Source organism: Chelonoidis abingdonii, chromosome 23 (genome assembly GCF_003597395.2).
Source record: "Chelonoidis abingdonii isolate Lonesome George chromosome 23, CheloAbing_2.0, whole genome shotgun sequence".
NCBI classification, from domain to species: Eukaryota; Metazoa; Chordata; order Testudines; family Testudinidae; genus Chelonoidis; species Chelonoidis abingdonii.
The window spans coordinates 16,092,827-16,114,390 of record NC_133791.1 but is presented as its reverse complement, the minus strand read 5'-3'; the positions used below and the strand labels follow the sequence as shown (position 1 = coordinate 16,114,390).

The 21,564-nt window shown below is 50.5% G+C and overlaps 1 protein-coding gene across 1 annotated transcript in view; it reads left to right on the top strand.

The window, feature by feature from the left end:
* IGSF21 (immunoglobin superfamily member 21) overlaps nt 1-21,564 on the top strand; it is a 258,560-nt gene that overhangs the window by 141,592 nt on the left and 95,404 nt on the right. The window contains exon 3 of the mRNA XM_032787562.1: nt 12,373-12,494. Within this exon, the coding sequence (XP_032643453.1) occupies nt 12,373-12,494 (122 nt within the window). The remainder of the gene's footprint in view (nt 1-12,372; nt 12,495-21,564) is intronic.

Genomic DNA, 21,564 nt, shown 5'->3' with positions numbered 1-21,564 from the left:
GATTTGGAATTGCTGAGGCCTGTGATGGGGTTAGCTGTGGCCTTTTTTGTATGTGAGCTTGGGATGTGTGTGTTGAGGTGTGTGCTGGTATTTATAAGTGTCTGTGTGTGTGTATGTGTGTGTTTTGGGATTGTTGGGGATGAGCGTGAGGGGGATCATTTGTGTGTGGCCATGTGTGGGAGACGGGGTTGTTTAGTGATGTCGGGGGCAGTCGTGTGGTGGGGAACATGTGTGCTGTGGAGAATACATGGTGTTGTGGAATTACTGAGAGAGGTGCATGGGTCTTTGTGCATGCAGATTGCGACTGTGTGTGGGGGGGGACACGTGTGTGTGTGTGTGTGTTGGGGTTGTGGAGGGTTCTGCGTGTGTTGGCAGATGTGTACGCTGGGGGAGATGAGTCTGTGATTTGGGCCCAGGCTAATCAGTTTTCCTCCGTAATGAAACAGCCCTGTCCCGGCCTCCAGTGCTGAGCCCCACCGGAGATGCTGAAGTCTCCGAATTATCTCCTCTCCCAAAGCGAGTGAGAGGCACCTGGGTTGGCACTGTGGGAAGCAGGAGCTCCTGAGCCTGTAGACTTTAAATATATGTCGCTTCGCTCAAAAGCCGACCCCAGGGCTCAGATAAAGGTGTACAAATCGGGCTAATCCCTGGAGATAGACTGTTTTCTATGCACCTCTTCATAGGACCTTATTAGCTGGCTGTAATCCCTTGAGGAACAGGCCATTCCGAGGTGGGGTTCATCCCACTTTTCTTTCTTCTTCTTTTTTTCTTTTAAACTCCTTGTTCTCAGTGACTTTGGGGAGTTGCACTGGGGAGTGATGTTAATTGATGCTGGCCATGGGGGACCAGAGCACAGAAGTGCCTGTCCACCTCCATCCCCCAGAACCGCAGCCGCTCCCCATGCACCCCTCCTCTGCTCTGCCAGTCTTATCTGGCAGGAGGGATAGCGGGCGGGATAGCTCAGTGGTTGGAGCATTGGCCTGCTAAACCCAGGATTGAGAGTTCAATCCTTGAGGGGGCCATGTAGGGATCTGGGGCAAAAATCTGTGGAGATTGGTCCTTTTGAGCAGCGGGTTGGACTAGATACCTCCTGAGGTCCCTTCCAACCCTGAGATTCTGTGATGCTGCCTGTGCACTCCTGCAGTGTAGTTCAGTCCCTGTCTGGCAGTACTTCTGTGCCTTGATCTAGATGGGCAGCATCACTTCCTGTTCCAGTCCCATGCATCTGCTAAATGCTCCCCAGTGCAGACTGGCAGCACCCTCTGTTATCCCACACCTCACCCCTACCAGCTCTGCCCCCTTCTAATCAGTGTCCTGGCACCTTCTTGGAATCTTAGCCCAAGGGGGGAGGATTAACTAGGCCATGGATGCTGGACTCCTCACCTGGCCATGACAGGGGACTGCTCCCGCTCAGGACTGAGGCATATTGGCTGGGCGGTTTGGAGTAATTTACATTGCCCCTGCCATAGCCGTTTCTACTCTGTGGGTAAGTAGGATCAATGGAGCCCAGGGAACGTGCAGGCAAGCAGCAGGTGTAAATCTGTCAGTGGATGTTTGTTGTCCTGGTCTGCAGCTCTTCCCTGCCTGCAGTCTCCTGGGCTGTCCGGCTGTGCTGTTTCACAACTGAGATCTCCAGACTCGCACCCCAGGTAACCAGCCTGCCAAAGCTCCCCTCGGGACCTGCAACCGAGCATAGCTTAGAGAACAGAGTGCTGGACAGGGACTCAGGAGACTTGGCCCTATTCCCAGCTCTGCAATTGGCTTGCTGAGTGCCACTGGGCAAGTCCCTTCATCGCTCTGTGCCTCGGTTTCCCCATGTGTATAATAGGAATAGATTGTAAGCGCTTCCAGACAGGGACCATTTTGCACATGCAGGGCCTAACATAATGGGGACGCAGCCTGAGGTTCTTCCACAGTACAACTGCCTATTCATATGACAAGCAGTGCTTTCGTTGCTATCTGGAACGGCAAAGGTTACTGTCTGAGCCTGTCTTTGAGGAAAGCATTTGCAAAGTCCTTTATTAATGTGAGTGAGGTGGTGCAACCCCCCTGCCCCAAACCTGTTACCTCTAGAGCTAATGGCAGGACCGCTGTGTTTTAATATGGAATTCAGAAGAGAGTCTAATCAGCTCAGTGAAATCCTCCCTGGAAAGGAATACGTCCAGCACAAGCTCTGGAGTGTGCGCCTAGCCTCTGCTAGTGGGATAGCGAGTGCGTTCCGAGATGGAATGGTGTGTAATAGAGGAATGTAATTTAAACAGCTCGAGCAAAACGCACAAGCTGTTTTCGCTCCCTGCCACTATTCCGCTCTGTAGCAGCCACGGGTTTGGGCCGTAAGTGGGATATCAAGTTTATTGCAGCTATTTCCAACCAGTAATTGGTTTTGTGGAACGCAAAGAGAGAGAGGTGAGTGACTTTGGAAGGCAGCTGCTGGGAGAACGCGAGGCTAGTGGCGTTTTGTTCTATTTGTTTGCACAAGCCAAGTGAAAATCACTGTCCCGTTTGCTCGTTGCACCAACAGACCTAAGTACGTTTACCACGCTTCAGTTCTCCAACTTCAAACGCAGCGTCGGGAGGGAGCCGGGAAAGAATCAATAAGACGATTTGAGCAAAGCCCAGCCTGCATGGAAACGAGCAACAGAGGCACAATATATGGAGGCCACAAGAAAAGAGACGCTTAAGTAGAGTCCTGCTGGGATTGTGGGCGTGGTACAGTGGTGGTGGGTGGGGAGGAAAGTTCCAATGCAGCAGCCTGCTGCCTCTGAGCCACTAGGATGTGGCTTTTACTGGTTCACTGCAGCACAGTGCGTATGCAGCAATATACTGCAGGGAGGCAGTGCAGTCGGAGGATGCAAATTACATTCAGCAGCAGCAGCGCAGTGCTGCATGCTGCAATACACCTGCAGTGCAGTCAGAGGATGCAAATTACATTCCACAGCAGCAATGCAGTGCTACACACTGCAATACACCGCAGTGCAGTCGGAGGATGCAAATTACATTCAGCAGCAGCAGTGCAGTGCTGCATGCTGCAATACACCTGCAGTGCAATCGCAGGATGCAAATTACATTCCACAGCAGCAGTGCAGTGCTACATGCTGCAATACACCGCAGTGCAGTCGGAGGATGCAAGTCATACTGATCAGCACTTGACTGTAGGCAGATGGTGGATTAGGAGTATATAGATTATATTGACTTGTTGCAGCGCATTTGTAGCTGCGGCCCACTGCATCAGGGAGAAGATTATGTACTGAGCATGCATGTATTGAGTATTTGCTGCAGGCTACCACCGTATACAGTGGAGCTCCTGTGTTGGAGTTCACACACTGGGAACTCGCCGCCGCTGCAGCGTTGCAGCCTGGAAATGGTGGCTGGAGGATGCAGAATATACTGATTGGCCTATCATGTGAATCAGACAGGACGTCAAGGGCCAGCTCTGGCTCTTAGACTGGTGTTTGCTTTCCTTGTCATAACCCGCATGACACTGTTCTGCTTGGAGAGTTCTCCAAAGGGAGATGAGCTGCAGAATCAGGTGTACCTCCACAAGCAGTGCTGTAGATCCAGGTGAACGAGAGATGCTGCAAGCTGCGTTCTTCCCAGTGGCCGGCAGTTCCCCAAAACACCTCATTACGTATGGGCACCAGGGGATCAGGGCTCCAGTGCTGTTTGCGCAACTGGCATTTCCTCCTCCTCTTTCCAGTGTAACTAGGGGAGACGGCAACAGGAGATTTAGCTCCCGTACCCCATCCCTCTGTCCTCACTCATGTATCCAATACAGCAGGGGAGGAGGAGGAAGATAATTGTCCTGCTCCCGTACCACGTGGCCCAGTGCTAGGAGAGAAGATAGAGCCACCTGTGGATGATACCAACTGGGATCACGATTGGTGCTGCACAGAGTCCTACGGTTTGGGAAGCTGGGCTTCCAGACGGCCTCGTTGGGAGATACGGGGCCCTCCTCCTGCCCTCTGTGAGTTTTGCTGAATTTGGCATTCACCGGAACCCCAAGAGGGCGAAGTAGCCTAGCTTAGTAAGTGGGACGCTGACGGAGGAGTCGAGAGACCTGACTTCTATTCCTGGCTGTGGGTGACGTTGGGCGAGTCATTTCGCATCCTGCCCTTCATCCATTATATCTATTTAGGTTGTCAGCACCCAGTGGGACTTGCAGCGGCCCTGGAGCCATCCACAGCACACATGTGGCCAAAGTTTTTCTGCTGGAAGCGACAAGCGAGTGTATTAACGGCAAAGGATACTACGGCCTCGTTCGGTAAACCAGATTCACGTCTACTATAACCAGGCCTCTCCAAGCTGTGAGCATGCCCAGTGAGGTGGGGGTTGGCAAGGTGAGGCTACTGGAAGAACCAACAGCTGCTCTGACATCTAAAAAGGGAAACAAAGCATCCAGGCGTGAGGGAAGGTGCCCAGGAATCGGCGCTAGCTTCCCAATCCCCCCCGCCCCTTCATCCCTCCGGCGCACAGTGTGACATGCTGGAAAATCCAATGTTCCACCTGTTAATTGCACAACAATGGGCAGCTAAAGCCATGATAGAAACACTGCCAGCTCCCTTCTTGGCAAATACAACTTTATTAGGGGAGAATAAACAAGAGGAGAGTTCACTGCTGGCTGTGGGAGAGGTACTCAGCGCTCTGGCTGTACCTTCGCAGGGCTGGAGAGGGCTCCGGGTGTTCTCAGGGAGTCTCGTGCTTCATTCGGACTATATATTGCTCAATAGCACCTAGAGGCTTTAGCTGGGGATAGGTGCCAAATGTTGTGCTAGGTGCTGGACAAACACAGGGTAAGATAGCCACAGCCCCAAAGAGCTTCCCAAGGAGACAAGAGGTGGGAGAAGGGAGGATAATTACCCCCATTGTACAGATGGGGAGACTGAGAGACTCAGCCCCAGGGCCACATAAGCTATTTGGGCTCCTAAGTTTCAGTAAGATCAATAAAAGTTCGCTGCCTCAATAGCTTTGCGGATCTGGACCTAAGGGACTAGCTCAGGGTCACCCAGAGAGCCTGTGGCAGAGCTGGGAATTGTATCGAGATCTGCTCTAACCGAGAGCATTACCCACAGGATCAGAGTGGTGACTGCCGGTTGAGTGGTGGGAGGCTCCCATGGGTGCTTGGGCACCTAGGTTGTGAGACTGCGATTCACCTCTGAAGTCCTGTACTGTGCGCTGGAGGTGGCCAGCAGGGATGATCTTGCAGCATTGTACCTGCTGCCCCCCGCACCCGCCTCAGGCGCTGCTGCCGGAGCACACAGCAGGTCAGTGCTCTGGGCACATGCTAGAGCTCCGAGCCCACCTACAAGAAAACCTGCCCGAAGCTGACCCCTGAGGCACATTGAAAGGAGAACCCGAGGCAGGGAGCCCGAGCCTGGCTCACGGGACTGGCGCCCGCAGGCTGAATGTCGCTGTGTGGATGTTACCGGTTGCAGCATCTCAGAACCTGGCTCCAGCCCGAGCAGGAACTCAGCCTGGGCCCGAGTTGGCTGACCTGGGCTCTGAGACTCACTGTCCTGAGTCCCTTCCTCTCGGCTTCCCCAAGGAGACAAGCCGATGGTCCCCCACCCCCCAGGAGTCTGTAGCAGAGGCAGGAATTGAACCCGGGTCACCTGAGTCCCAGCCCAGCTAACTGTCTAGGTGTAAATTGACTCCCCTACCTCCCTTGGGTGTTTGTTACCCGCAGTCCTTCTCCTGACGAGCTTTGCATATATTGTAACTTGGAGCCAGAGCTGGGCTGGAAACTGTCCATGCTCCCGCCTTCTGAGCTGCCCCACACTTCGGGAAAGCCCAGAGCTGGCACTGCACTTCTGGGGCTACAGGGAGTTATGGGGAAAGTATTTCCAGCCCAGTTCTCCCCCACACCACAGACTGGCATGGGCTCTGGAACTGACCCCCAGGCATTGCTGGGCATTGCTGTGAGTGTGGGTGAAACTCCTTTCCTTGGGAGGGTGCCCTGGGTAGTGCAGGGGCAAACGCTGTTGGGGTTCCCAGCATTGGGCTTGACAGAAATAAAGGGGGCAAATACCCAGACACAGGGGTTTGAACTGTAACAATGCAGAGCCTGCTGGCTACCCAAGCTCCCCTCGCCTCCCCTCTCCTCCCATCCCCAACCTGCCGGCTATCCGCCCACAGCCTGCCTGCTACCCCCGTCCACTCCCCTCCCACCCCCAGCTTGCCGGTTATCTGCCTGCAGCCTGCCTGCTACCCCCTCTTCACTCTACTCCACTCCACTCCACTCCCACCCCCAAGCCTGCCGGCTATCCACCCACCAGTCCCTAGCCCTCCTGCTACCCACCCTCGCCTCCCACTCCCAGCCTGCCGGCTATCCACCCCTCCTGCCCTCAAAAGTTAGTGATAGGCATGTTCCAATCCCCTAGCATCCGCTGGCTATTCACCCGCCAGCCCCCAGCCTGCCTGCTACTCACCCTCCCATCCCCTGCTATCCCCTGCCCACTTGCTATGCACCCTCCCATGCCCAGCCAGCCCCCAGCCCACCGGCTATCTGCCCTCCCCTCTCTAGCCAGCTCCCAGGCTTATGAGGCTTCCAGCCTGCTGTCCCCCGTCACCCTTCAGCCTCTGGCTCTCTCCTAGGTCTGCCCCACATCAGCCTCACCTAACTCCCATTCCTCCTCCTCCTCTTCACTCCTCTCCCACTTCACGCATGTCTTCTCCTATTTTATTACTGTGACCACCCCACCCAACTCCACCCCACCCCACCTGAAGATATTAGGGCCATGTAGGATTGTCTGGTTTGGTCTGGGCTGGGCTTGCAGCTTTGCCAACTTGTAAAATTGCACAAGTCCCGAATTCTCTTGGGGGTCCCGTGAAGCGTGCATAGAGGAGCTGTACGTCACTGACCGCCCCGCACTCTGCATGGTCTGTTCCTTTAGGAATAGCAATACAAAATTAATTCCAGCCTCCGTTGCCTTGGCATGATGGAGCCCTCTACTGGCAGCTGGACAGGCTAGGTAACCCTGTGCCCTCCACTACCAGCCTAGATTGGTTGCCCGCAGCTGAGCCTGGGTGAAGGGACAGTCTCCACAATGGCGCCGGCTGGCTTGTTACGGTGCGTAAGCATGTGGCTAATTCCAAGCACATGGGTAGTTCCACTGAAGTCCAGGCCGCATTCTCCTGGGGCTCAGCTGTGGAAATCAATGGGACTATCCATGTGCTGTTGCTTAAGTCGCTTGGTGAATCGATGCATGGAAGCCCTGATCCAGAGCTCCCGGAAACCAAGTGGAAAGTTTCCCATTAATTTTAACAGGCCTCCATGATGTCACTAGAGGACTCTGAGACATGCACATCCCAACAGGGGAAGGGTAAACGGGGCGGGCTGGAGGTGGATTTATGCCTGAAATAAGGCCTGCAGATACGCGCACGTGCAGACACTGGTTTATCTCTGGTTTCAGAGTAACAGCCTAATGTTAGTCTGTGTCCGCAAAATAATCCCAATGCCTTGAAACCCCACAGTGATACTCAACTAAAGAGCTGCTACTAGCTTCCTGACTGTAAAACTTTCTCTTTATCGCTGGTCCAGAGCAGGTTCATTGGCTTGGTCCAAGGCATGTATCCTTGAAAACTTCCCCTCCTACTCCAAAGAGCCGGAGATTTATGGCTTGGATAATTCTTTTTGCAGTTCTTTATCTTGTGTATGTGTGAGTATGTATTTTCTTTGTAATAAAAGCCTCGGCCTAGGCAAATAAATTTGAAGAGACAGTTTTACTGACAGCTTTTTTCCTCCTCTGTGTAATAAAAAAAAAAAAGAGTGAAATTTGAGATAGGAATGGTAGTGCAGGCTGCATTTTTAAGAGCAAGATAAAGGAGCCATATCTGGCAGGAGGAGAAAGGCAAATGCAAGCTTAAAGCCCAACGTGCAAGTGCCTTCCTGCGTGGCTTTTTCCTCTTCTAAGCCTCTTCCCTGCCCCGAGCCCAAACACAGTGCATAGTGTAAAACGAAGAGGGGCTGTGTTGTTGATGGATGGAATTCACAGCCGCAGGATGTTGACTCAGCAAGCTGCAGCTGAAGTTAAAACCAAAAAGCAGGGTATGGATAATTTTTAGGATGAACTTGAAATGTTTTATGAGCATTTAGTATCCAATCGTACAAGATAAGGATAATCAAATCTCAGGCTTCAGGGCACAGTCAATTGCCTGTAGGGGTCAGGAAGGACGTTTCCCCTCCTCTATAGCAATTGGGATTGCTAGCTGCATTATGGGAGATAGATGGGCTGCCCAGGCATGTGCTCAGGCAGATTTTAAAATTGAATATTACTGCCGCTCTTCATCTGCACATTGATCATAAGCATTATCAGTGCATTTATCGACCATCCAGAGCATCCTGATCACCTCCTAGCCCCTTCCTCAAATTCCCAACAAGCGTCTCCCTGTGGTTTTAGTCTGTTGCTGCCGTGGTGTAGCCATCCCTTTGCTCTCATAGAATCATAGAATCATGTCTGTAAACTCCTTATCTGGCGGTCTAGTCATTGCTCCTGCCATTAGGGGCACTGTCACTTTCGACCCTGATCATGTTCATTCTCCCATCCGAGCTGTGGGCTAGGAGAACAATCACAGGAAAGGGCTGGGAGCCTGGGTGGTGTGGGGCAGAGCTGTGTGAATTACTGATTGCTTTGTTCTGAAAAATCAAAGACAAAGATTCGTTTGGGGTTGACCCCCACACAAAATTGTTTCGGAATTTTCAGTGAACCAAAAAGTTGCGGGGTGGGGAGGCAGGAGATTTCATGTCAAAAGAAATGTTTCGTTTGACCTAAAACAAAATGTTTCATTTCATTTTTGAGCTTTTTTCCCTCTCTCTCCCTCCCCCACCCTCCAATGGAATTGAAGTAAATACTGAAAAGAAATGTTCCGAATTGAATTTTTTCAGGGGGGAGGTTCTGACAAACAATCTGACACAAATCTGCAAAATGTGTTGGTTGAACTAAATCTGCATTTTTGGTGTGCATGTGGCGGGGGAAAGTTTCAGCCAAAATAGGCTGCCCAGCTCCAGCACTGGACTCTAAATCAACCTGAGCCACCGTCAATCCACTCCAGGAAGTCCTAACCCTCACTGCAAGGCAGACGCTGCCTGACATCTGAGCTGAATTACAGACTGCAGACCTGCTGCTGTTTGCTATGCAGCCTTTGCACAATTAAGAGTGAAACATATTTGCCACACAGGCAAAGCCCTTGCTGCAAAGTGCCGTGAGGCAGCATAGCCGGTCTCCCAACACTGCTCTGTGGCAGTAGCTTTGTATTGATAATGTCGTTCTCTGTAATGTACATGTCTGACTCCTTCTCCCGTGTATTTGCAAAGTGCTGCTCCTGGATTTTATTGGCTCCATTTGTGCAAGCAGTTCCCATATACGCCGCTGAATGACTCTGAAATAGCTCGAAGGTGCCAGGACCGCTTTAGTTCCTGAGCACGTTTACTCCTTTGTTTTAAATAGATACGAGCCTGACATGCACAATTTGGATCCAGATCTAGGCTTTGAACAGCGCAGCATCCGGGAGCTGCGTGGTGATTTGGCCTGTTTTAGAGATGAACACCTGTTGTGAAATTCATATCAGGGCTATGGATGCCGAATGGATTGGACCCGAAGCTGGATTCCTGATATTCACAAAGTGTTTGGATCTTGGGCCCTAATTTTCAGGTGGGCTAAGTGAGAAATCCAAGCTCTAAGGGGAAAGGGAACAGCCAGTGGAAACTTTAGTGGAATTTTAAAGTCCTGCAGTGGACACCTGTTAGTGCATCTTACTGAAATGTACAGAAAAGAGCCACATACACGACAGACCCCCTTTGTGATTAAAGGACATAGATCCACCTTTTATTCACAGCAGCACTGGGTTCTTGCACCACAAATCTCTCCTTGCCCGTGGAGAGCTAGGGTCCCCATTGCTTGCTGAACCACAGGACACATGGACTCTCTCTCCCCTACGTTTCATCCTGGCCCCTTCCCTCTCCTAACACAAGAACTAGGGGTCACCATGTGAAATGAACAGGCAGCAGGTTTAAGACAAACAAAAGGAGATATTTCTTCACACAACGCACAGACAACCTGTGGAACTCTTTACCAGAGGATGTTGTGAAGACAAAGACTATAACAAGGTTAAAAAAGAACTAGATAAATTCATGCTATTAGCCAGGATGAGCAGGGATGGTGTCCCTAGCCTCTGTTTGCCAGAGGCTGGGAATGGGCGACCGGGGATGGATCAAGTAATGATTCCCTGCTCTGCTCGTTCCCTCTGGGGCACCTGGCACTGGCCACTGTCAGATGACAGGACACTGGGCTAGATGGACCATTGGTGTGACCCAGTATGGCCGTTCTTACATCCTCATCGCAGCCGGTGATGTAGGTGGGGTGACAGCATGTGGGGGCAGTGGCTACAAGGTGAAGAGAAAATCAGGGAGCTCCTTTGTGGTACCCCCACTCAGGGTAGCATTTTGACCCAGGGCTGCTACTCAAGAGGCATCATCTCCATCTACACGCAGCCAGGTCCCTTGCAGAGTGTTCAGGGTTCGATTTTTATTAGGACGCTGCTGAGACAAGTGGTAAAATGCTGCCACATGGCAGGCTAAGTCTTTCTTTTCAGTGGCTCTAAGGTGCGTGCGCTTGAGAAGGCTTTGAAAGCCCTGACCTGTTTCTTACGGCACCAGCACAGCGCAGGCGAGCTCCTGGACCCTCCAGCAGTCTGCAGAAATCGCAGCGCCACTGCCAGACCTCAAAAGCCAACTGTGGGAATAGTGGATCAAAGTTTCTTTCTTTTATTTTATCCTTCCCGCTGGATTATTTTTTGTTCTCTCTCTCTCTCCTCTCTCTCTCCCCATTTACTTTTTTTTAAAAAATTTTGTGCTAATTTGTTTTTGAACAGCCTTAACCACAAAAAGTGTGTGTGTATGTGTGTGTGTTGGGGGGGGGAGACGTTATAAATCTGGAAGCTTTACAGAGAATGGAGTGGACGGGGGAGAATGGAGATGACAGGGCAACTTAATCCCCACCTGCCTTATACACTAAGATTCCTTTAACGAGAAAATCAGACCAGCTAGCTGGAGATAGGAGTCAGAGAAAATGAAGCCAGAGAAAAGGCCGCTGCTCTTGTGATGGGATAGCAGGGAGCTTTGCAGAGATAACAGCCTAGCAGATGAGAGTGGGGCATTTTTTTTTTTAATCATTTGTGGGGAAAGGAAATAAAAATTTAAAAGCGAACAGAAAAGATGAGGGGGGGGGGAGGAGACACTTTCAGGCTTTTCACCTTCCTGCCTTCTAGCTAAAGTCCTTATCTAGCTCCTATGACAAGAGCATCTGAGCCCATCACAATCTCTAACAGAGTCAGTGTCCCAACATCCTTGGGTGGCAGAGAAGTGCAGTTATGCCCATACTATAGTGGGGTACTGAGGCCCAGAGAGACTTACCCACAGTCACACAGGGAGTCTGTGGCTGTGCTGGTAATTGGACTTAGGTATCCTAAAAGTGAGGCTACTACGCTAACCGTTGGACCGTCCTTCCTTCTCTGGGAGGAGCTGGGCATTGGGCAGGGTTCAGTAATGGTGGGCTACGGTTTGGGGGATTGTGTGAGGAGGTAGATTAGTTTGTGTTACATTTCTGTTCTTGCTAGGTGATTCCATTGGATCTTGGGGCAAGTGACGTGTCTGTCTGTCTGAGGGCACCTGGAGCATTGGATGGGCGCTCTTCTGTTGTGATAAACAATTACTGGAGACAGGTCCGGTACCAAACTCCTGGATTTAAACACCCTCAAACTCGGGTCTCTGTCACTGTAACAGGTTGGCCAGCAACTTCTGGATTGGAACCCCTCTAAACTTGGCAGAAGATTGTGGGTTTGCTGACTGCTGTACTTTACTGTCAGTGAGGGACGTAGAGGCAGCATGGGGCAGATGGCGTGGGGCTCGCGAGCTGTGGGAACTAGCCCCATGAGCTGCATGGTCGTCTATTTTCTGTGTAACTTTCACTGACCAACAGAGGTCACTTCCATTCATTGTGAAGGAGGAGGCTCCAGGTCTTTCTTCACCACCTGGGAAAAGCCCATGGCCCCATGCAGAGCTGTGTGCTGGGGAAACATGTTTTTGTGATGCAGGGATTTGAGCTAGATTGGTCTCTTTGTCCCCGCAGGGATCATGATTAACAAATAAAAAAGCCACCCCTACTTTAGCCTGAAAGCTTGTGCATCAAAAGTAGAGATGGAGCCAAATGGAGACGCCAGATCTGAACACCTCATAAACTCTGAGGGAGTTTGACTCTGAACTCAGTAGCTTGGACCCATCTCTGAATCAAATGTAAGATGTATGATGCTGCTGATCTGTCTGCCCATTTAGGGCAAGCTCAGCTATCAAATTCTTATACACGTGTGTGTCCTTGGCAGGTAACAGATGGTGGTACCATCAAACAGAAGATCTTCACCTTTGATGCCATGTTCTCCACCAACTACTCGCACATGGAGAATTATCGCAAGAGAGAGGACTTGGTGTACCAGTCGACAGTGCGGTAAGCCATTCCACCTCCACTGAAGAGGGTGCTCAGAACTTCCCTAAGTTATATGAGAGAGCAATTTCAGAGGCGTCTACTGGGTTAAAACATTTGGGGCCTGGGCCGGGGGAGGTGAGATTGTGTGTCTTCATCCTGGTCTGAACTGTGCAAAGCTTCCATGAGGCAAAGCATGCACAGACCACTCATTTTTGGCACAAGTGCGAAATATATATTGTACTCTCTGTGATGTATTTACTCTCTTGGCCCAGGGCTGATACTGATACAGACAGCTAACATCCAGTGAGTGTAGGCTATAATGCAGAGGTGTGGAATAGGAAATAGCTGAATCATTTCCAGAGATAGGTCCGAACTGCTGCCTTCGGACTGAGATCTGGAGAGAAATGCCTCCAAAGTCTAGGGGGGTTCAGAACCCTAATTCCAGCCCAGATAACCTAACAGAGAGCCAGCACCCCCAAACATTGATGCAATACCTGATGCACATTCAATAGATGTGGGCATTGTCCCAGATACTAAGTACTTGGGTCTAAGTGATTGTCAGAGGTGAGGGCAGGAAGGAATTTTCCCCTAGGTCAGATTGGCAAGAACCATGGGGTTTTCTTGCCTTCCTCTGCAGTGTGGGGTGTGGGTCACTTGCTCAGATTATCTGAGTGTATCTCACTTCATAGAATATCAGGGTTGGAAGGGACCTCAGGAGGTATCTAGTCCAATCCCCTGCTCAAAGCAGGATCAATTCCCAATCAATGCTCCGTCATTGCAGGGACCTCAGGCACTGGTGCACCTCGCTCCCTCCTGTTCTCTGCCTGTGGCACACAACTATTGAGTCTCCTAAGGGCTGCATACTTTGGTCTCATTCTGGTTGTGGGGCATGAGGTGGGGGTGGCTGGGTGGTGAGGGCCTGTGATATGCTAGAGGTCAGACTAGAGGCTCTGGTGTGATCTCTTCTGGCCTTCAGCTCTTTGACTCTGGCCTACATTTACCAAAGTATTTTCATATCTAAACCCCACACTTATGCTCCCAGATGTCCAGGCAGCAGGCTTAGGCACCTAAGTGCTGGGTTTAGGCTCCCACTGCAATTCACAAAACTACCACCAAATCCTGTAGGCTCAGAAATTCACTCAGCGCCTATGTGTTTGCAGTAAAAGTTCCCTCGGTGCCACTGTTTTTGCCTTTGACCACGTGCACCGCTGCCTTCTTCTAGGCATCTATCTCCTGCCTTAGCTTCAGAGCGATTTGCAAGCCAGAGAAGACAGGCCTAACTCTCATGCAAGGTTCTGGGGCCCAATCAGACAGCTGGGCTGAGGAGACAGGCAAGATCCTGACGGGCAGCAACCTCATCCACATTGATGGAACCTCCGTGATCGTCCATAGGCCTCGCCTTTTCCTCACTGGGACACCATCCAGGAATCTAGCGCTCTCTCCCCCACCCTCCGAAAGATAAACTTTGAGCCCCGCTGCATCTGTGGTGACTCCCAGTGAAATTCTGCCTGCTGCAGAAAGCAGTGGGCTCTGGAGCATTCCAGGTACCATTTCAGAGCCCAAAGGAAGGCATCCAGGCCTGGTCTGGATGCACTTAGGCTTCAACTCCATATTTTGAGTAGTGCAGGGCCATAGATGAACACTTGGACAGTTTAATGGGTGGGGCCCCCATAAACAGTTGTGGGCTTCCCATATGTATAGAGTCAGCCATGATCTGGGTCACCCTGAGGCAGCAGAGGGCCCTCCAGTACCTAAGAAGCCTCGGAGACAGATCAAGGTTACGTAAAACATTACTGTGTCTGTCTGAAGTCTGAGATGGGCCATTCCATTCTCCAGCAAAGTTCCGTTCTATTTGTTGATCGTCCCCAAGGCCATGATCACAGTGTGAACTCCACCCTCTGAGGCCCGGGGTGGAATCTTATGAGTTTGTGTTGGCCTTCTGGGGCCTGATTCTTCACTGCCTAGCCCCTTGCACAGTCACTTACAGCAGTGCCCCGGGGCTGGAATGTTACTGGGTCTGAATGGTAGCATTGCACTCAGGCAGCCCTGGTGCTGGGAATTGGAGGCTCATATCCAGGGGATTTCCTCTCTGGAACCCATGTCGAGCATGTTAATGTCTCCAAGGACTGCAGCTGAAATCAGGACGCTCAGTCACTCTGACCTTTTCTGTGCCCGTTCCACTGTCATTGCCTGGAGAACCGCTAAGGAAGAGCCATACTGGAAGCCAATCAAAGCGCAAAGCATGGCCAATGAGCCAACCATACGTTGTAAATCATGATATTCATCCTCATGACACAGACTGTGATGAGCGAGAGCGAGAATGTCACCTGTTCTCTACTGCCTTGCCAGTTCCGTTGTGGCACCTCCTATCTTCCTCTCTTTCTCTGCATTGTCTCTCCTGACCCAATTCTGAGTATCTGCCGATCTTTGCAAAGGCTGAGTGGAAACATGGATGCTAGGACTTTGTCTCATGACAGCTGAAAGTCTGCGAGGCTGCTTTTTAGCGAAACGAGAGCAGCTGCTTTTGAGGGACATGTCAAGATGTGAAATGTTGGTACATTTGGTTCTTTCCTACCTGCACTCATCCAAAGAGCAGGGGGGAGGGAGGCACTGGAGAGGAAGAAAGCTTTTAAACTAAAATTAAGAGAAGGGAGAGGGGGGAGGAAGCCAACAACCCAACCATTATACGAAGAGGAATCAAGTTGGAGGCAAGGGCTGCTGGTGCTTTTGCTAGATTGGCGGCAGGACGTCAGGGATAAGAACGCCACATTTACATATAAATGAAGATATTTACAAATTAATGCATTTCAAGCAAGAGAAAAATCCTGGCATCACAGCTGTCAACGCTTCATCCCCTCTTGCAGTGGGAGAGGGAGAGAACGAGGCGAGGAAGATTACCAGAACGCATGACAGCAGGAATGGTGCAGTTTCCAGAGGCAAGATGTGGGGGAGAACGGTGCGTACTCTGATAGCTTCTCCCTGCCGGTAGCCCTTTGGGGCAGGAAAGCCAGGGCCATTTAAAGGCGGAAAAAGCGTCCAGTATAGCCTGAGCATCTCCCTGGAAATAAGCAATGGCTTGAGGAGCTTGGTACCCTAACCACCTGTAATGTAGACAGAATCCCCATCCTTCCTGCATAAAATTGTCCAAAGGGCTCCGCCTGATTATTTCTCCTTTGCCTGTTTGTCCTGTATTTTCAGGTAGCCTTTTGTGTCCAGAGCTGCTGCTTGACTCAGTTATGATTACCTAGGCTAGATCCTCAGGGGCTGTCAATTGGCATAGCTCCATGGGCTTCCAGAGACAGCTGGTTGAACATGCTCAAAAGCACCTACGTGATTTAAGAGTCATGCCAGGTTTATATGACAAGGTTTTGTTGGCATAGCTGTGTTGGTCAGGGATGTAAAAAGCTCACCCCCTCCCCTAGCTGACAAGCTATGCTGGCAAAAAACAAACAGCGTATCTGCAGCTATGCCAACAGAAGAGGGCTTCTGTTGGCATAGCTAACATCATTTTGGGAGGTGGTCTTCCTGTGCCAGCAGAAAGCTCCTAATGACATCAGCTGCGTCTACACTAGGGCCTGACCTGTCCCTTCAATTCTCTCAAACATTCTTCCGCTGATAAGGTGACTGCTGAATTGCTCACAGTACTGTACTTTCAATGTGATCCCGTTAGGGCTTTATATAGAACTAGGCATGCTGTGGCCATGTGGCCGATAGATTCCCTCTTGTCTCCCCCCACCCCACCGCTCGTGCACACACGCACACTCAGCAGTTAGCATTTCAGATAACGTTACAGCACAGGTCTCCAAGGGAAGGTACTGCACGACAGACTATTGACAATTAAAGCCTCTTTCTCAGCAGTTTGTTAGGACACTAGCAGCCATTCCCCAGAGAGAGAGACACCTGCACGGGCCTCACCATTTAAAAAGAGCTTTGCTTTTCGATTTGTACTGTTCCTTGCTGGAGAATGGAAGTGCTTTTTCCAGGAGGGAGAGGAAAGTGTTGGGAGGCCAGGCCAGGCCAGGCCAGGCCACCTATTTGCCTGCTGAATGGAAACAAAATCACCTAAATTCGCCTGCTCTGATTACATCAATTTCACATCAATTCCCCACATACTGAAAAGAAAGTATTTCTTCCTAATGCACCTCATTCTTTTTGGCGTCTTTTTTCTCTCTCTTGTTTGGCCCCCTTTCCACCCACCTTTACTTCTTCCTCATTTCTTTTTTTCTCTCCCTCCGCCTCTTTACCCTCTATCCTTTCACCTCTTTATATCTCCCCTTTAGCAGACAATCTTCCCACTACACTGTCTCCTCTTTTTCTTTCTTTTTCTCCTGCATTCCTTGCCCTTTCTTGTTCACTCCTTGCTGAGTGTCATTTTCTTTGTAACACTCTCATAAAAGGAGAGAGGAGGTGCTAATTAATTACCTCTCACTTGTTTCCCTATTTTTAAAGCCTGGCCTTGGACTCCTAATCAGACACTATTGTGTTTTTCAACTCTGCTTGATTTTTGTGCGCAGTGTTCTCTTCCAGGGGATTGTGGGTAATATAGACAAAATCCTGGGGCTCTGGAGCTGCTCCTTCCACTCTGCCGTCGCCTGAGTGCGGGGGCTCTGGTCTGTCCGTGCCATTAGTGCCCTTCCCCTGCAGGCCAGGACCCCCCTAGTTAAGCTGTTCTGGGGGTGCACTCTGATATAGTACCTTTCTAAGTTCCAGCAGGGCATATGGTAGGCACCAGGATGTACTCTGCCACTGTGACGAAGTGGGAATGTTCTTGCTGTGTTATGTGAATGCTGAGTGGGGAGTATTAACCTGGAAAGGTTGCAGGGGAGTTTGGGACAGCCTGCTTTGGGGAAGGGAGCATACCTGAGCATGGAACCTGAGAACCCAGGAGGGGGGTTGGAGGCCAGATGACCCCTCTGCCTGGAAACTGGACAAAGGATGCAAAGGCTGGGGGAAGAGCTGGGGGAGGCTGAGTGAGAGGCTGGAGGGAGTTTCAGTTTGGAGCTGGCTGGGAAAGAGAGGGGTGATCCGACCAACAGGGCTGTGGCTTCCTGAGACCCCCAGATGGACCTAACTAAAGGGGGTCCTGTTGTCTGTACCAGCAAGACCTGTTCTGGACTGTGTTCCTGTCATCTAAATAAACCTTCTGTTTAACTGGCTGGCTGAGATTCAAAATCGCAGGAAGCTGGGGGTGCAGGGCCTTGACTCCCCCATGCTCCGTGACAGCCTCCACCTCCCCCCATGGGCTCCAGGCTCAGCTGCAGCCTTGACATTTGGAATATTTTCCTGTCCAAGGCTCCATGTGTGAGCACCACCGTCTTGGCTCACACCAGGGATCTGCAGAGCTAACCACGTGAGTCTCTGTAACTTGAGCTGAAGAGCCAGGCTCTGTAGTGGGGCTGGCGCAGACTCCCATCCTGTGTGGATCAGGCACGGATTAGAACACACAACACGCTCACTAATGAGTTGCGAACTGTCTCTGGACAAGCCACTGCGTGTATAATGGCCACCGCTACAGAGGGAACCAAGGACCACCGGAGCGAGAAGCATGCAGTCATCACTTGAGCTAAAGAGCCGGGCACCTTTCCTGCAGCTGTAACAGACTCACATCCTTGGTTACTGGGCCCAAAGGGGGATGCACTGAACAAGGGGATGCACTGGCAGCAGAGACTCCTCTGACAAGCGGCCCCATTCTCGCACTGGCCTGTCTGCAGGTGACTCACCCTGCAAAGCAGCGTTGCTGGGGTTGACTCAGCTGTCACGTCCCAATAACGCATTGAGCTCCAAACGCAAAGCCCTTGAGACTCATTCGCACAATAGGTGAGACTGAGTTTCCCTGTGCCTGTCGGCACTGCACCCCTATCTGACTGAACTCCCCGAGTCCTGTCCTAGCATGAACAGGGCTCGGTGGGAAACCTGGGATGGATTCTTTGGGAACCCTGGTTCTTTAAAAGCTGGTGGGGTCTAGGGTGACCAGATGTCCTGATTGTATAGGGACAGTCCCGATTCTGGGGGCTTTTTCTTGTATAGGCTCCTATTACTCTCCACCTCCTGTCCTGATTTTTTTTTTTTTTTTTTTTTTTTTTTTTTTTTTTACAGTTGCTATCTGGCCACCCTAGTAGGATCATTACACGGATCACTGTTCTCATAGACTTTAAGGTCAGAAGGGACCAATATGATCATCTAGTCTGACCTCCTGCACAAAGCAAGGCCCAGATCCTACCCATCCACTTCTAAACAAACCTAACCTATGTCTGAGTTATTGAAGTCTTCAGATTGTGGTTTGAAGACCACAAGCTGCAGAGAATCCACCAGCAAGTGACCCATGCCCCATGCTGCAGAGGAAGGCGAAAACCTCCAGGGCCTCTGCCAATCTGCCTTGAGGAATTCCTTCCCGACCCCAATATGGCAACTCAGCTAAACCCTGAGCATGTGGGCAAGACTCACCAGCCAGCACACAGGAAAGGATTCTCTGCAGTAACTCAGATTCCATCCCATCTAACATCCCATCACAGACCACTGGGCATACTTACCTGCTGATAATCAAAGATCAGTTGCCAAAATTAAGCTATCCCATCATACCATCCCTTCCATAAACTTATCACCACTTACCAGTGGTGCTGGTCATTCAGAGAGGGAGGAGAGGGAGGAAGGGGAGGAAGGAGGAGGTGAACTTTGCCAAGCTATTCTGGATCCAGCTAGATTCCACTCATGCAGCTGTGATAATCCCTGGATCTAATTACCTGATCATTAACAACAGAGGGCTCCATCTTGTCCATGGAGGCTGTGTCCATCCCATAATTTGGGGACGGAGCTGCGGGAGGTGAATTTACATAAACTATCGTCAAAAATAGACTGAGGAAACGAGGCCAAAAATAAATAAATAAATTTAAATTAAATAAAGGCAGAAAAGCTCATCTTTGCTTCTCTTCCGAGCAAGAAATCACTTTGAGGCCAGTCACCTTTATTACTAATTACACGCTTGCTTTATGGCCAGCGTTATGAAAACAAAAGCAGGGCCTGAAAAATGTCAGGAGGAGGCTTAATTTAAGTTAAAAAGACCAGGACAAAGTATTTAGTTTTGCAATATTTCTTAACATTAGAATTTGCTAAACTTATTTCAACTCTTGTTTTCTGCATGCTAGGTAATAAAACCCTCAGGAATGCATTGTTGGTTCCCCAAGGGTGACTGCTGCTGGTTACTTAAACGTGATTTTATTTGCATATTTGTGGGGGGGGGTGTAGACAAGGTGGGTGAGGTAATATTTTTTATTGGACCAACTTCTTAAGGTCAGGCGACAACCTTTCAAGCTACACAGAGCTCTTCTTCAGATCTGGGAAAGGTACGCAGAGTATCACAACAGATTGTTTAGCGTGAGTAATTACCACATATTCCAAGGGACCATTCAGGGTGAAGTGGCCCATTAACACTCCTGCAGTCATAGGACAAGAAGTGGGGTTAGTGGGTTACAGACTATCCTAATAATCCATAAATTCAGTGTCTTAATTAAGACCATGATTTTGAGTGTTATGAGCCTCCCGGGCTCATCTTTTGAAGGTGCTGTGAAGGTTCCCATTGAGGATGAGGACTGAGAGGTCAGATATCGAGTGATTGTTTTGTGAAGAGTGTTTGCCCCAAAGTGATACAGTATTTTTGTCTTGTCATTTTCCTGTGTGCGTTTGTTTGAGAGCATAGTGATTGTCTGGTTTCATCTGGTTTGGGGCATTGAGGTGTCTGGATGAGGTATCCCACATGTTGTGATAGGCCTGTGTCCATGTGATAGCCATGGATCTTCAAAGGTGTGTTGTGGGATGAGCTGATCATCTCAGCAATGGAGATATGCCTGCAGGTTTAGCATCTGGTGTTCTGGCAGGATCTGGTGCCACTTTGAGCTGGTGTGTCCTAGTCTGTGGGGAGTTTGCTTCCAATGATGAGGTTGGGGGGTTGTTTGATGGCCAGAAGAGGGGGTTCAGGAAAGATTGCTTTCAGGATGTGGTCCCCATTGAGTATGGGTTGTAATTATTCAATGATACCCCAGATGGGTTCCAGTGTGGAGTGGTAGGAGACAACGAGGGGTGTGTGGTCTGTAGGGTTTTTTTCTACATTGAAGCAGGTTCTGTTAGGGTCTTCGGGTGGCTCGTTCCACAATGTGACGTACTTCTCTGGTGGAGTGTCCTTGTTTGGTGAATAAAAGATATTCTCTCCTTCACCTTGTTTCTCTAATATCGAGGGACCAACTCGGCTATACCACCACTGCAGACGACAACGGAACATGTCTGCGGATGCATTCTTGTGCAGAGCTGTGTTCATGTGCATGGGCCCGTTTGTGTGGGCATTCTTGGGCGCATTGCTCGCACATGTACGTGTGAGCAACCATGTCGTTGCGGGTGCTTTTGTGAGTGCACCCACACACATACATGGGCATTCTTGTGTGAATGCAGGCATGTGTGTGTGCCCATGCATGTATTTGTGCGCACACACATGCGCGTACACACATGCCTTGTTTTCAGCTAGCTGCCTGGGGACCTAGCTAATATCCAGGAGCAGGTGTGCTGGAAGAGGGTCCTGCCTGGGGGCTAAACCTGAATATAGAGAAAGGAGTTGGCAGAATCAGAGGCACTTGGGGAGCTCCCTTTGGGACTGGTATCAGGTTCTTGTTAGTTGTAACGTGCTTGGGACTAGATTGCCCCTTGAGTTGCTTTTCCCCAGCATGTCCGGGGGGTGCCAACCATCCCACAGCCGTGCTCCTTCTCTCTGCTCTGACGGATTCAATATGCTAAAGGAAGGGGAAGCTGGGAGAGGAATGGTCTCTGGAGCTCCCTTGCCCTGACGCAGAGCAGAGAAGCTCAGCTTTGTTCACAAGGCAGGCTGATGGCCACAGCTTAGCTCTCAGAATGTTGCAGAGCCAAGCCCAGTGGCTGGGAATGTCTGCACAGCAGCCGCGATTCCAGCCCACCGGATGGAATGGCACCCGTTGCAGCAGTGCCCCGAGGACTGGGGCAGCTTCGGGTTTGTTTTTCCCAACCCATTCCTTGGGCTTTAAGTGGGACTGAAAATCCCAATGCTCAGCACAGGACTATTCGACAGTGTTCA